The following is a 12,713-nucleotide window of genomic DNA, read 5'->3' on the forward strand; positions in this document are numbered from 1 at the left end:
TCCATCACCACACAGCCGTCCATCTGTCTGGAGACAATCCTCAGCTTCATCTTGTGGGCCAGTGACCTGGCATGTGTAGGGAAGAGACCGGGAAGAGAGCGGGAAGAGAGCGGGAAGAGACAGGGAAGAGGCCGGGAAGAGAGCGGGAAGAGAGCGGGAAGAGAGCGGGAAGAGAGCGGGACGAGAGCGGGAAGAGAGCGGGATGAGACCGGGAAGAGAGCGGGAAGAGAGCGGGAAGAGGCCGGGAAGAGAGCGGGAAGAGAGCGGGATGAGAGCGGGAAGAGAGCGGGAAGAGGCCGGGATGAGAGCAGGAAGAGAGCGGGAAGAGAGCGGGAAGAGGCCGGGAAGAGAGCGGGAAGAGAGCGGGAAGAGGCCGGGAAGAGAGCGGGAAGAGAGCGGGATGAGAGCGGGAAGAGAGCGGGAAGAGGCCGGGATGAGAGCAGGAAGAGAGCGGGAAGAGAGCGGGAAGAGGCCGGGAAGAGAGCGGGAAGAGAGCGGGAAGAGGCCGGGAAGAGAGCGGGAAGAGAGCGGGAAGAGAGCGGGAAGAGGCCGGGAAGAGAGCGGGAAGAGAGCGGGAAGAGAGCGGGAAGAGAGCGGGAAGAGAGCGGGAAGAGGCCGGGAAGAGGCCGGGAAGAGGCCGGGAAGAGGCCGGGAAGAGACCGGGAAGAGGCCGGGAAGAGACCGGGAAGAGGCCGGGAAGAGAGCGGGAAGAGGCCGGGAAGAGAGCGGGAAGAGAGCGGGATGAGAGCGGGATGAGTGCGGGAAGAGAGCGGGATGAGAGCGGGAAGAGAGCGGGAAGAGGCCGGAAAGAGACCGGGAAGCACCGGTCTACGTGGATCAGCACTTCAGTTAACGCTGTCTCCTCTGTCTTTTTGTCCACATAGGGGGGATGATGAATCTCTGCTGGAATAAAATCCTGCTTCAAAAGCTACTTGATGTGTGCATTTTCACCAAACTCTAGCAGTTTACGCCGACTGTAAAATACTGCTGTGACCGGAATCAGATGACCGGAACATATATATTAAATAAAAGATTCAAAGTAGAGAAGCCAAAGCTGCTGTGGACACGTGTCGCCATTTTCTGAAGACCATCCTTCCATCATCCACCTATCCATCCACCACAGGGTTCAGCGTTTGGATCGGTTCTTTCCTCCTTATATTTGCCTCCATTAACTAAGGCCCCGTTTCCACGTAGCCGGGTATTTACAAAAACGGATATTTCCCCCTCTATGTTTTGAAAAATACCATCATTTACACAAGATCGTTTTCAAAATCTCTTCATTTACACAAACCCGCATAAATAGCTATTAAGGTGCTATGAGCAGCCAAACCTACAGGGGGCAGTGTAACGAGAAGATAAAGTCATGCTAGCCAATCAGAATCCTGGAAAAAAACATCAACAAACGACACGAGTAACTTCCAGTTAACGAGTAACGAGTTAACTTCCAGCCTACGCCGTAGGCTCTTCGTTGGTGTAACGCGGAACCATAAATCAGGCTTTACTTCCAAGATGAACGAGAGTCTTTCGTTTGGAGTGTAAGAGAAGTGGAGTTACTTTTAAGTGTGACTTTAGAATATAAAACAGGTAAAATACAAGAAAATATTGACGGTGGCCAAACTAATTGTAAATACAAGTGTCACTCATGACGCTGGTGACGTTTCTGTCTCATAATGTGATGTTCTGAAGCCTAAATGTCCGTTTCTCTCTGTTTACAAGCAAACGTGAAGACGGAGTTTTTGCAAATCTCCACCTTGGCCGGAGTTTTCAGGAATGATGGTTTTTGGTGACTTTGAGCTTTGTTTTCTTGTAAACGAACGGCCAAAACACATGAAAACATCACCGTTTCTGCTCCGTGTAAACGGAGCCTAATATTAATGTCATTAACGTCCATTTCTATGCTGATGATACTCAGCTATACCTGTCCATGAAACCGGGGGACACTAACCAGTTGGACAGACTACAAGCTTATCTTCAAGAAGACCTGGAAATGTTTGGAAGCTCATTTCAGTTCAGGTGAATCATGGATGCATCTCCAGTTCCACACCTTACAACACTGCTAGCAGACTTTCTACCTTTCATCAAGGAACTCTTACCAAGCTGCTGATGGCCGGCTGCACATTTAAGTTCCGCTCCATCTATGTTACGTTATTTCACATTTAGATTAGCGATGCCTTAAAAAGTTTTAACAATCGATTCAGGATCATCCACGGCCAAATGGCGATGTATCAAAGAATAGTTTTTCCACCACACTGAAGCTTTACCTTCTTGACATCCTTGTTCTTCTTCACCGTCCACAAACCATCCGACATTTTGTCAAAATACTTCCGGGCTTTCGGGGCTGTGTCCAGCATGTGGCCGGGTGGGACCCCCAGAACCTCCACAATCTTGTTCATCTGGTCCACCTGCACACACACACATTAAATCCCATTTAAAATGAGTAAAAAATTACCATGTAAACACCTAATTCCAAATGAAAATGGCCATTCCGAATTAGACTTAAAGGGGACCTATTATGAAAAACACGTTTTTTCTTGTTTTAACATATATAAAGTGGTCTTCCCACAGCCTGCCAACACAGGGAAGGAGGAAATCCCATGAATTTCTGCAGTGTCTGTATCCCCCGCCCGGATGAATCTTCCAGTGTCACGTGACTTCTACGAGCCGTTCAGGATCTGCGCCTATGGTTACGTAACCATAGGAGCTCATTTCCATAGGTCTCCTCCGCTGCTGAAACCACGCCCACAACTCTCTCCGCCGGCTGGAGCTCCAGCCATTGTTCAGCAGCGGTGGCTGTTTCCACAGCGAGGGAGAGTTAAGATGAAGTTTTGCATCGACATTTACCCTCATAAAGTATCAGTTCCCACAGTACGGACCCGGCAACTGCACACGAGTCAGCGGTAAGTGACGTTATTTTTTTATGTTATTTATATTTGTCTACAAGTATTTAGCTTAGCTCCGGAGCACCGGAGGCCACACACCGGACCGGTGAGCAGCCCTGGGGGCTCTATTAGTACCGTAATACATTTTTTTTCTCTTTATGTTTTCAGATCTTCCAAGCAAAGCACCTGAAGCTTCAACGACACCTTCAGAAAAGGCACGGCCCTTCCTTGAGCCAGCAATAGTGCATAAATGTTATTTATATACAACTTATGTTTTATTTTTTAACAATAAAGTTGCCATTTGTGAACTTTCAGTGTTGTGATTTCTTTACAGTTAACATGATTCATTTGTCTTGTAACATAAGAAATGAAATGATGAGGAATCGGAGTAAATAACTGTGTTGTACCTGTTTAGAATTCAATTAAATCTTCCTGTGTGAATTAGTGTGAAGACGAGGTGACCCGTTCCCTCTTCAGGGAACTAAAGGCTGATTTATGGTTCCGCGTTACACCAACGCAGAGCCTACGGCGTAGGGTACGCGTCGATTTTACGCAGAACCGTAAATCAGGCTTTAAGATCCGTTTTCACCGTGTCATAACTGCATGCGAGCGTCCGACTATCGCGTCGAGCTGAGTGACATCGGACGCTCTCTGTCCACACTGAAACCATTAAACTCTCTCTGTCCACACTGAAACTGTTAAACTCTCTCTGTCCACACTGAAACTGTTAAACTCTCTCTGTCCACACTGAAACTGTTAAACTCTCTCTGTCCACACTGAAACTGTTAAACTCTCTCTGTCCACACTGAAACTGTTAAACTCTCTCTGTCCACACTGAAACCGTTAAACTCTCTCTGTCCACACTGAAACTGTTAAACTCTCTCTGTCCACACTGAAACCCTTAAACTCTCTCTGTCCACACTGAAACTGTTAAACTCTCTCTGTCCACACTGAAACTGTTAAACTAGCAGCCAGTTAGGACAGTCCAATACAAGTAATGGAATTGATTTTGTCGCAGAAGCTTCTCGCATGGGAGACGCTTTGTGTACGGAGCCGCTGCTCTTCAGCCCGGAGAGGCTTTGTTCCCTCCCCTGCTACACGTCATTCAAGCAGCCAATCAGCACAGAGTCTCATTATCATAGCCCCGCCCCTCAGAATCCCTCATAGAGAAGGAGCTTAGAAGCGGTAAAACTAGAGACATGGCCCACAGGCTGACTTTCTGTTTTATGTAGAAAAAACAAGCTTTAGATTGTTTTTAAGACATTCAAGGCCTGTTTAAAATATACATTAAATGCCATAATAGGTCCCCTTTAATTCCGAAGTAAGTGGCTTGTTTATTCCGATTTTAAATCCGAATAGAATAATTCCGTGATCATGTATAAACTCATTCCTCTTTAAATTAATTCCGGTCTTTCTTTCTGCTCGTTCCCTCTCCCGTCTGTCTCCATGACGCTTATATTCCACTGGGCTGGTTTTCCAAACAAAGTTTCAAGATGCAGCAGCAGTAAACGCTGGTCAAGAGCAGAGACCATTTATTTAATAAATAGAAATAATTAAAAAAACAGATGGAAACAGGAAACATCAAAATTGTGAGCTTTTCAAAGTTGTAAGTTGTGTTCTAAGTTAGTTTTTCTTCCGGTAGTTTAACTTCCGGTCCCCCCCCTATCCAATCAGAACCTTCCCAACCCCCAGACCTGGAGAGGAATTGGAGAAAGACGTGTTTTCCATGTAAACCTCAATTCAGAATTACTATTTCCATGTAAACTTGAAGGAAAATAGTTTAATTTTGAATTATTTAATTCAGAATAATTAATTCTGAATTAAAAAACATCATGTAACCGTGGCTCTTATGTTCAGTTCTCATCTGGTCCGGGGGAAGTAAGATGTGAAGACGACGGAGATGATCCAGCGCTGCAGTGAGACGTCAGCGTTGACCACGGTGAAGCGTCTGATTGTGGAGGTTTTTACCTCGTTGGAGCCGCTGAAGAGAGGTTCTCCCGTGTGCATCTCCACCAGGATGCATCCCAGAGACCACATGTCGATGGCCAGGTCGTACGGCATCCCCAGCAGGACCTCAGGAGAGCGGTAAAACCTGCTCTGGATGTACTGATAGATCTGCAAGAGGACCAGAGCAGAAAATCAGGACCAGCAAGTCTGTCCCCAGTTCACCTGCAGTGCAGCTGTTATTGTCGTCACCCCCTCCTCCTCTGCTGCGTATTCAAGGACCACTTTCACTTCTACGTTGTCTTTCTAATTCACTGCAGCCTTGTTTCAGTGGGCTAGTGTTTAAACCGTCAGGGGGGGGTTCATGAGAGGACCAGATGATGCTCACCCTCTGACCGAGCTGGCAGGATGATCCAAAGTCCACTATTTTAATGGCAGACCTTTTGGGATTACACAGCAGGATGTTCTCTGGTTTCAGGTCGCAGTGGATGATTGACAGCTCTGGTGTGGCCAGGAATAATAACGCTGCAAACCAAAGCAAAGAGTCAGGACACTGCAAACTCAATATTCATATTTCACATGAATCTAGGAAATACAGCATAGAAAGAAATTCATACAAGTTTGAAACAGTTCTAGATTTAATAGCTGCTTTAAAAGTGTGTTACTCTTTCACAACGTCAAAAATCGCTTCTTAATCCATATATTGCTTATAATTTTTACTGCTGTGGTATCTGTATTTTATTGTCATTTATTGTGCATTCCGCTCTTATCTGCACGGTGAGTCTGACTGTCATGAAATAACATTTTTAATTACGGAAAAGTATCGGGCCAGGCAGGAGAAAAATAAAAATAATATTTTAAAGGAGGAAGATTTTTTTTTCATTATGCACTTTGAGAAAAAAGTCAATGTCGAGTAAAAACTCAAAATGGCAAGATTAATGTTGAAGTACAATTTCGAGAAAAAAGTCGAAATGATGAGAAAAAAGTTGAAATGTTGAAATTTCGACTTTATTCTTGAAATTTCGACTTTATTCACGAAATTTCCAAAATATTTTTTCTCCTGCATGGCCCTAATACTCTTCCCTAGTATTTTATTGTCATTTATTGTGCATTCCGCTCTTATCTGCCTCTTATCTGCCTCTGATATGTTATTTCATGGCTCTGAATGTCATGAAATAACATGTTTTATTATAATTTGTATAGTCGTTGTTTTTGCCTATACTACATACGGTATATATAACCTATAACATACTGGTAACATGAGGAATGAATGTTCTGGCGGAACCACCTGAAGCAAAGGCCTGTGGGAGGGATTAGCAGGTGCATGTGGGCGGAGCTTGCCGCCAGGCCTGCAGCTTGAGGTTTATCTGTGGGGTTCTGCTTTGCTCGGCCACAAAGATCAGGGCCGGCCCAAGCCTCAATGGGGCCCTGAACAAAATGTGATTTTGGGGCCCTCTATTACTGCCAATAATACTGATTATTGATCATTCACACACCCACTATAAACTTATTTCATGTTCTTCCCTGTCATTACAAATACAATTGTAAAACTAGATGGAAGAACTTTTTGTTGTAGTTATATTGTAATCCACAGGGATTAAGATCATGGAAGCTACAACAGATTAACAAACTTGCAGAAACATCTTTCAATTAATATTTATCAGAGTCAGCAACTGCCCCTACTGGCCACACAGAGAAGCAACAGGTCAAAGGTCAGAGAGCTGCACAGTTGCAGCAGAGTTGTTTCATCCTCCTACTGTCAGCCTGGCAGGTTTTTACCATCTATGGTTTTTAATCTGAAATGGAGCAAATTCAGCTACAAGAGCAGCCTGGGGTTGATTTACACTTAATATTTAAAGTGATATAGTACTAAGTGTGATACTGAGCGTCATCTACAGTGTAGGCCTACTAAAAGACAAAATAATCAAATAGATAATTTATAAACCATTTACTGTGAACACGTTATCTACTTTATTTTTGGTTTTAAATAAACTACAACAGCAATGTGCAACAACAATTTGAAGTGGAACAACAACAATTAAGTGCAACAACAAAGTACTACAAAAACTAGAACTATAATTAAAATCTTAATCTTAATAATATTAATTATTATTAATTATTGTGTTTTTGTACCATAACATACCTTTGATAATGTATGAATAATCACTCGCACATAAAAGAATTGTATTTTTTAACTCTTGGGGGCCCCCTAGTGGTCATGGGGCTCTAAGCAGCTGCTTAGCTCTCTTCTGCCTTGGGCCGGATCTGAGAAAGATCAACATAAAGCTGCCGTCCTCTGGGCCTGGCACCCCAAGGTGACATTGTGAAGCATGGGGAATGTGGTGGCAGTGAAAGGTGGAGGCCTGGGACGTCCACTCCACCTGCTGCCTGGACAAACACGGACCAGGAATGTGACAGCCCTAAGTTTGTGGGCCGGAGACCACTAACCTCCACGGTGACAAGCCTGTTTCCATGGTTACCAACCAGAAAAGGGTGAAGTGAAGGACATGGGAGCGTGTGGCGCGCGTGTGTGTGTGTGTGTGTGTGTGTGTGTGTGTGTGTGTGTGTGTGTGTGTGTGTGTGCACCCACCTGTACAGAGCTGCTGTGCAAATTTCCTGGTGAGGTTGAGGGAAACCCCTCTGAAGTTGGTGTTCCTCAGCAGGTCATACAGGTTGTAGCTCAACAGCTCAAAGACCAAACAGAGATGGTTCCTAAACATAAAGTGACGCTTCAGGTGGACTGCACAGAGGCAGGTGGACAGACAGACAGACAAATGGGAGACAGGGACCAAGGTTAAGAGATGCACAGAAACCACAGTCAGGCTAGGAACAAACATCATCTCTCTAACTGGCTAACATGTCGGCCGGTGTTGGAAAAATCCATTTTCAGATTCTAAATCGATTCTCATATTAATTCCTAAAAATAGATTAGTATGTCTAAAGATCGATTTATTTTCATCATTACATTAAAACTTTTGGATTTTTTTTGTTTATGCCCAAAAAAGGAATGTTTTGTTGGACACAATGTTTTTGCCTGGTATGAAAACATTGAAGTTTTCAGCTATAATTGCATAAATGGTCTATATTTCATTACTTTATATACTCTCTTGTGGTTACATTTGCATAAAATGCTAAAAACCAAATTCTCAAAAATTAAAGACCGAAATAAACCAAAAATTGAAAAAATTTAAACGGAATGTGGGAAAAAATAAAACCGATTTCATACTATTTGCTGCCCTGGATCAGTTTGGTAATTCTGCCCCACGATGTTTCCTAAAGCAGTTCTATTAGCATTCTGGGAGCTGATTGGTCCTTACAGCTTCATTAGCTGCCAATACTTGCTGTTGAATCTCAATATAATACTAGTATTAATATTTTACATAACTACAGTCATATAATTCATGCAACAGCTGAAAAAACAGTTTTAATAACACTAACCCAAATCAATATCGGAATCGAATTGAATCAAATCAAATCTTGATTCTGAATCTTAAGAATCATAATAGAGTCGATTCTTGGCATTAGAATGGATCCCCAGCCCTGGTTCCATGTATTCAGACTGACTAGAATCTCCTCTGTGCTGCTGATCTCCAGGTACATTCAGAAAGTGTCACAGGTGTGGGTAGATGCACGTCAGACGCTCTCACCTATGTAATATTTCATCTCAGTGTCGTGCTTGTTCATGAGCTCCAGCAGGCGTAGTTCAATCTGAGCCTGGTTTAAAAAAGCCTTTTTGTTCTTGATGATCTTGATGGCCACCCACTCCTGCTCATGGTGGTCGTAGGCCTTCACCACCTGCACACACACACAGCAGCAGGTCAACGAGCAGCCGGGGCTCAGGACAGGTTTAAACTGGATACCAAACACATTTACACATTTCTGGGTTAAAAAAAAATGAAAATTCCGTCAACAATTACAGTGTCAGGTTTTACAAACTTCACAAAGCAATTATTCTCATATCAATGTCCTTATTGTCCAGTGGGGATGGTGGTGTCCTCTTGCTGTGCTCTATAATCTGTCCATTTTTCCCATTTTTCCTGAAATTGTGTCTCTTGTAATCGTAGTTTATATGTCATTTTTTCCATTACAAATATTTCTTCCGCAGAACCGCGTCGCTGGTTCTGCTTTATACCATAACCTTGTTATTTCTCTTTTACTTGCCCATAGCAGAACTTTAACAAGATATTCATCCTCTTTTTGTATTATATCTTTTGTCAAAATTTTCCAAATAAAGTATCTTACAAGATTTGGGAATCTCATATCCTCAATATTTCTGTTTTAATCCTCAACTATATTCACCTTACTTTTAGTTCTCGTCTATTTATTTGTATATTTATTTTTCCAGGCCTTGTCATTTCCCACTTACTTCCCAAAACTCTTTTGATTTAGTTTGCCCAAATCTAAAGCCGGGCAGACACTGTGCGATTGTCGGCTCGTTTTGAGCCGATTTTCCAGTCGTGCGACTTTTTTTTGATCGGGCCCGATTTTGACCCAATTGTTGCTCGTGCCTCGTGCAGTGTACGTGGGGTAACGACGAGAGATTAACACCTCACGACGAGCTCCCGATCACAAATCGTGAGGTCGCAAGAAAATCAAGCGTGTTTGAAATCCTGGTCGCTCCTCGTGAAGGAATCGCACAGTTGAAGCAGCTACGACCCGATTGGACTCATCCTTTCACAGAGAGCATGCGTAATCTCTGATGTCACGTCAAAAACTATTATTTGTAGTTTAAGTGTTGCAAATTCACATTACAAATCATGTTTTAATAGCAAAAAAAAGACCGCATTTCCACATATGGTGCGGGTCGCCGCGTAGCCTACGCCGTAGGCTCTGCGTTGGTTTAACGCGGAACCATAAATCAGCCTTACGGCGTATTCTATGCCGTAGGCTCTGCATTGGTGTAACACGGAACCATAAATCAGCCTTTAGTGTGTGCGCTGTCTGCTGTTCGGAACAACTCTTTTTTTCTCTTCTCATTTTGCTGGGACGCCGGGTTCCTCCGCCGAGACACAACTTTTGAGGTATGCGTTCTTTGTTGTGTCTAAAAATGATGCGCAGTGCCGACCCAATCAGAAACGGTACAGATATTTTGGCATTTTTTTAATATAATAATATAATATATAATATAATTATAAAAAAATAAAGGATCCCATAACCTTTGATCGGGTGGGCAGGACGCACGTTTGGGTTGGAACAGCCCACCCCTGCCCCAAAACCGGCCTCGAGTTCCAGTACACAGAGGTCCGACGGGAGGATTATGATCGTATAGTGTGAGCAGACGGGTCGCATCAGAGCATCGGCTCGTACAGTGTGAGAACATAAATCGTGGGCTCTAAACTTTTGAACTCCGCGATCTAGTCGTGCAGTGTGAGATGGGGCAGTCTCATACGATTTAAAATATTGCACAGTGTATGCCCAGCTTAAGAGGCTGAAATGATGCGGATTGTACAAAAAACTAAACAAAAAGAGTTCCGGAGCGGATATTCACATGTAACCTAACAATTTATTCCTGTCGTCAGCATTTAAAAGGTTTTCTGTCTGTGGTTCTGTCGAGTTATCGTTCCTGTAGTTTCTTGTGCCGGCCCCCCTTTTTTCTCTTTTGTGCATGTTTGCAGGCTGGAGCCTCGGGAGCTGCGTTCTGGCCTGTGTTTATGTTTATGTTCTATGTTTATGTTTATGTTCATGTTCTGGATCTCTGGAAAGCGTCTAGAGATAACATCTGTTGTATTAGACGCTATATAAATAAAATTGAAATTGAAATTGAAATTGAGTTTCAGTGATGAAGACAATCAGCAGTTGTTGTTGCTGGGAACACACGGTGGGCTTGTTGCTCACATTGTTTTTAAAGTTCTATGGTCTGGATTATATGACATCAAAAGAGATCTGGAATACTGAATGGGAACGTAAATCATGTATCATTTACATATGAACTCAAATCCATACGAATTACCACCAGATGTTGGTGAGATAAGGAGTGGAGTCCCTGGTACAGAGCCGTGTGGTACTCCTCCGTTAGAACAACTAGTACTGGGTTAAACATGAGGCTTCTTTACTCCACAGTAAAGTTTCATTAGAGAATGTAACTCCGTATTGTTGTGTTGACAAAAGTCTCCACGGTAACCCTCGTCCACCTGGTCATATTATTTTAGATTCAGTGTGGTCTGAAGGGTCAGAGGTCACAGGTGTCCGGTTTACACCTGCTCCCTAGTCCTCTACACGCTGGAATTCTGCTCTGTGGAAGTACAAATATACCAGTCTTTTCCACTCAGCTGTCTGCTGTGTGTGTGTGTGTGTGTGTGTGTGTGTGTGTGTGTGTGTGTGCGTGATCTTGTTGTTTTACATGTGTCGATTTATTCTGCACTTTAAGGGTTTGTACTGCCAATTTAGTTGTACTGGTACAATGACAATGAAGACAATTCAGATTCTTCTCTTTCTCTCGTGGACATTGTCTTAAACACTTCAGGGATTTCTCTCAGCTTTGTTGACAAAGCAGAGAAATTATCTCGCTCCTTAAAGACTTTTGTGAATTCTGGTTGAGGACAAATCCTCATTATAACCTTCTGGCTGAAATAACATCAGTATTTGTGTCTTTTATCTTCTTCACCCACCTGCTGTGTATAAAGAAAAAGAAGTTCAAGAAGCACTGTCTCTTTGACTTTGTTTGAATTTCCTCATGGTCCTGAATATTTTTGAATTGGGTTGATTTATTTCTTCAGTGTGAGTGTTTGATCAGATGTTACAGAGGGGAAGCAGTGCTTCATGTCATGGTTAGCCAGCTCTGCTAACTATCATCTGTTTAAGAAATCTAACGCGAAAATAACTAATAATAATAACTAACTAACTAACTAACTAATAACTAATCTGGAAACAAAACAACCACATGTACTGTTCTAAAACAGTTGAAATCTCATTTTCAAGAGAACTGTACCAGATATCTTCATAAAACCACTGGTTGGTATTCAATAGCATTCAATACAACTAAGTAATAGTATTTTTTATAGAGATTTATGTTTTTCTGATAAATGAGAGAAAAGTGAAGGAGTCCTATATGTTCTTATTACCAAAAAGTATCATTTCCGCCTGAACTAAAGGTATGATTACAGTGCTATATTCCACTATTTTCTCAGGTAAATCATGTTCTGACTGTTTGGTGATGGTGGACAGCCACCTGGTTCAAACCTCAGCTAGTTTGATGCAGAAAAGAGTGAGCATTCTCAAGTTATGGGCTTTTTTTCTCACTTTTCCCCTATTCGAACTGGCCCAATTTGGCCCCTTTTCAGGGTTTGGAGTAGTTCTAAAGAGGCAAAAAAAATAATTTCCCCCCAAATTCAAAAATCACAACATCCAATTTCACTAATAGGAGACCCTAAAGTTAATAAAAATCATTGTTGTGGTTGGTTCTACCTCGGGTAGGGGCCATTGTTCATAGACTATTATAGTAGAATGCAGAAAATGTCAACGATAGAAAGAGGTAGAAAAACATTTTATTTCCCTATCAGAGACTGGGAGGTTATTGTGGCTGCGTGCCGTCGGACTCATGCAGCTACAGAGAGTCTTCCAAAGCAGAGATTGGGTATGAGTAACTAGAAACTCCGGCCCCTGGTGACCTCACCTGTCCGAAAGAGCCCTTCCCGATCAGAGAGTCTATCTCGTAGCGGTCCAGCCACTTTTCTCCGTTTTTGACAATGTAGTCGTAGTTGTCGTCGTCGTAACCGTCATTGTAAACTTTTCTCTCCTTCTTGGTGCTGCTGTCCTCAGGAGGGACCTGCTGGGCCCGCCGCTTCTTCTTCGTGTAGTACACCTGGAGGGGACAGCACAGGTGAGGTGGGAGCTCCGGTACCTGCACCGGAGCAGCAGAGCCGCCCCTAGAACCCCTCCCTAGAGCTCCCT

At 43.2% G+C, this 12,713-nt stretch overlaps 1 protein-coding gene across 2 annotated transcripts in view; it reads right to left on the bottom strand.

Annotated features, from left to right (window-relative positions):
- The window catches only part of LOC133424937 (dual specificity tyrosine-phosphorylation-regulated kinase 1B-like), an 84,356-nt gene that overhangs the window by 13,485 nt on the left and 58,158 nt on the right, over positions 1–12,713 (bottom strand). For both annotated transcript variants that reach the window (XM_061715544.1, XM_061715536.1), the window contains exons 4-9: positions 12,436–12,624; positions 8,471–8,618; positions 7,414–7,563; positions 5,212–5,348; positions 4,848–4,994; positions 2,262–2,402 (exon numbers count right to left, since the gene is read on the bottom strand). In XM_061715544.1, coding sequence (XP_061571528.1) covers positions 2,262–2,402; positions 4,848–4,994; positions 5,212–5,348; positions 7,414–7,563; positions 8,471–8,618; positions 12,436–12,624 — 912 coding nt within the window. The remainder of the gene's footprint in view (positions 1–2,261; positions 2,403–4,847; positions 4,995–5,211; positions 5,349–7,413; positions 7,564–8,470; positions 8,619–12,435; positions 12,625–12,713) is intronic.

The sequence above is a fragment of the Cololabis saira genome, chromosome 3, assembly GCF_033807715.1.
Source record: "Cololabis saira isolate AMF1-May2022 chromosome 3, fColSai1.1, whole genome shotgun sequence".
NCBI lineage: Eukaryota > Metazoa > Chordata > Actinopteri > Beloniformes > Belonidae > Cololabis > Cololabis saira.